This window comes from Lottia gigantea, assembly GCF_000327385.1.
Source record: "Lottia gigantea unplaced genomic scaffold LOTGIsca_198, whole genome shotgun sequence".
NCBI classification, from domain to species: Eukaryota; Metazoa; Mollusca; class Gastropoda; family Lottiidae; genus Lottia; species Lottia gigantea.
Window position 1 is genome coordinate 151083 of NW_008708390.1, and position 3505 is coordinate 154587.

Sequence of the window (3505 nt, forward strand, 5' to 3'; positions counted from 1 at the left end):
TGCAGTGATCAATGCAGGGAATTATGCATTGATTTCTATGGAATCCCTGACTTTTATTTCATACCTTTGAAGCATTTTGATAACTATTATTATTAAAACTAGGATTATTTTTTTGATGGTTATAGAAAATATCCTATTTTAGTCTGCAGCAAAATGTAATCTAAATTCCGGCTCTTTTATCTAAAGGCAGTGAAATTTTAAATGTGTATCAAATTCATATTATTAAATTTATAAACTTCTGCCACTCTTCTTCTGCCTTAAATCAACCAACTCTCTCTTTTGATAATGGTTCTGCTACAATATCTGTGTAAATAGTTTCCCCGTGACTTAGCCCAAGATTATGATCTTCTGCTATTTTAAAAGGCAATTAGATCTGGACCTCCTGGAATGAAAAGATTCCTGATTTTCTTTTTCTTTGAGTCCAGCTATCAGGAATCAAGAATATATTCAAATCAAGATGATTTCATTAAAGTTTTGTTTTAATTTACAGTTGTGCATCTGTTACAAATTTTCAAAAAACTAATTTCACCTCCTTTTCTAGAGAAGACAAAACATGAACCCACATGAACCTCAAGATTACAATTACAATCTCCTTACATATACAGTGACACTGATGAATGCACATTTGCATATTGATATGCACATAAGTGTTGTTACTAGCTGCACTTTCAATTTACATTAAGGCTGTGAAGTTATCGTAAAGATTAACAACAATGCATATTTGTTACTTCATCAAAATGCCATTTCACACTTGGTCTATTGAAGTACATGGTTGTACATATTTAACATGATAATGGCCTACCTGATTTATTTAAGGTACATGTCCATGTTTAAGAGTGGTAGGGAAGGCTGTAGACTAAACTGCAATATGGCAAGAGCTGTTCATTGAAATTTGGGCAATACCTGATTTCAGCAGTGTTACTTGGGTTCCACCATGAGTATCTTGAAGATCTTTTTTTGTCTTTTGGCTTTCAAAATTTAGGCCAATGCTCCTTGTTCCAAAATAATTGTATCACAAATAGGAATTCCCTCATATAATTTTAATCAAAGTTCATGACCTTGTATATGCATTAAAAGACATCAATTTTCAGTTATGGTTTTCATTTTTTTTTATTTTTACCTGATAATTTTGAAGGTAAAAAGATTCTAGACCACAATTTTTTCAAAAAGAGGGAAAATAAAGGAAAAAAATTAATAAATGCAAAAAAAGGGTAGTGAAAAATGTTTTGAAGTCCTTGATTGTATTCATAGATCACAGAGCAATCCCAATTAATAGAGATATTGATTTTGACAAATGCAAGTGTGATAGACATTTGAATGACACGTGTTTTTTCAAACTTTTGAATTGCACGCAGATCTAATAAATACGTGTGACTCCATTCACACTCAATTGTATAGCCATTTGAAGCAATACAGACAGTGAATAGAAAGATGCTTCAGGGACAATGAAACATAATATTTGTTCAAGTTGTTTGGACGATGTCCCAAGGCTGGCCTGTAGGTGACCTGAGATTTGAAGCAGGTGTGAAGCGATGTGACCAGGTACAATGGCCGCCCCATGTTTCTTTAGTCTGGAGGTGACAACCTTTCGTTCATTGTGAAAAGCATTAGCGACAAACAGTTAATCTTCTAACACTGTCTTGATAGCCACTTACACTAACTACTAACTAAAGCATGTACAATCTACTTGAGGTATTTGTAGATCATTAATAAAAAATGACTAGCATGTCGTATACCATGTCAGTCATGTGATCATTTTCTTTTCTCTTCATATCATTGAAATATGTCATATATTTTTAAAAATCTTTTGTGATTATCCTTAACTCTTTTCAGAATTAATATACGACTTGGGGTTTGCAAATGTACAATCCACACCATGTATTTACAGAGTAAGGCTGCCTCATGAAAGAGATCAAAGCAATGACATTTTAGCAATTCCTTATTTTGTTCAAGAAAAAAAAAAATAGATGGGCATTATTGCACATTTTATGAGACATGGTTGTCTTTAATATTAATAATATTAATAAGTTTACTTGATTGTGACTACCTGTAACTCTTTTTAGAATGACAATGTAACTATGAGTTTGTCTTCTATACAAAGAAAATGTAGGTAGCTCTTAAATATTGGTCACCCACACAAAGTTAAAAGAAAAACTACTAAAGTCAACTGATTTGTTCAAATTGTCAATTTGTTCTTAATTAATTGTAGATGAACCAGATTCTCAATTGTTTAAAGTGATATGCATAGTTTGAATACCATTAGTTTTATAAAGGTGTGAAATGATTTTATAACAGTACAATAACTTTTAATTACTGTATTCTAACTAAATTCTGTTTTCATTATTTATTCAGAGTGTGGGAACAGTCAGATTTAATTAACAAACCAATAAAAAATGTCCGTCTGCCTGGGGGTAACTGGTCACTAAATAGTTTCTTGGTTGATATTTTAAATACAAAAAACATTTCAGACACTATTTGTTGATTTTTCTAGAAACTAAGGTTGTTATTTATGGTTCACAAACCACCCTAATCCCCTGCAAGACTAGATAAGCTTCTCATACCACTGCAAGTGCTTTAAGAAGTCAACCCAACTACTACTAGCAGACTACTCCTTGAAGCACTAGCCCCATTTAAACTATCGATGGATTTTGGTGTTTGAATGATTTACTCGAAAAAATTCATTTTGAACATATTGTAGGAACCTTAATGAATTATGAACATATAGTATTAACATATATGAATTATGAACATATAGTATTAACATATATGAATTGTGAACATATAGTATTAACATATATGAATTGTGAACATATAGTATTAACATATATGAATTGTGAACATAGAGTATTAACATCTATGAATCATGAACATATAGTATTAACATATATGAATTATGAACATATAGTATTAACATATATGAATTGTGAACATAGAGGATTAACATCTATGAATCATGAACATATAGTATTAACATATATGAATTATGAACATATAGTATTAACATATATGAATTGTGAACATATAGTATTAACATATATGAATTGTGAACATAGAGTATTAACATCTATAAATCATGAACATATAGTATTAACATATATGAATGGTGAACATATACATGTAGCATTAACTTCTACGAATCATGAACATATGGTATTAACATCTATGAATCTTGAGCATATATCTAAAAATCATCAACATGCATGAACATGTAGTTTTTATATATAAGAATCATGAACATATTGTATGAAATGTGAACATACTGTATGAACATCAATGATTTATGAACATATTGAAATATAATTTTAATCTGACATATGTTTGTATTAAAAACAAAGCATTACCTCTAAATTTAAAGGACTTTCAAGTGGTTATAAGTAGACACTATTCAATTGAACTATTATTTGTTCTTTGTTCTCAGTTTAAAGGGATATGATACTGTAATATTTTCAACAGTATAGACTTTCCTGTAATGATATTTTTGGGTAAGGATTACATTAAACTATGA

At 30.1% G+C, this 3505-nt stretch overlaps 1 protein-coding gene across 1 annotated transcript; it reads left to right on the forward strand.

Annotated features, from left to right (window-relative positions):
* Nucleotides 1-1479: 1479 nt before the first annotated feature.
* On the forward strand, nt 1480-3204 carry LOTGIDRAFT_174475 (hypothetical protein; the record flags this gene model as incomplete). Its single annotated transcript, XM_009053057.1, has 2 exons — nt 1480-1522; nt 2699-3204. 2 exons carry the CDS (start codon nt 1480-1482, stop codon nt 3202-3204), a joined length of 549 nt encoding a protein of 182 aa, XP_009051305.1.
* Nucleotides 3205-3505: the final 301 nt, after the last annotated feature.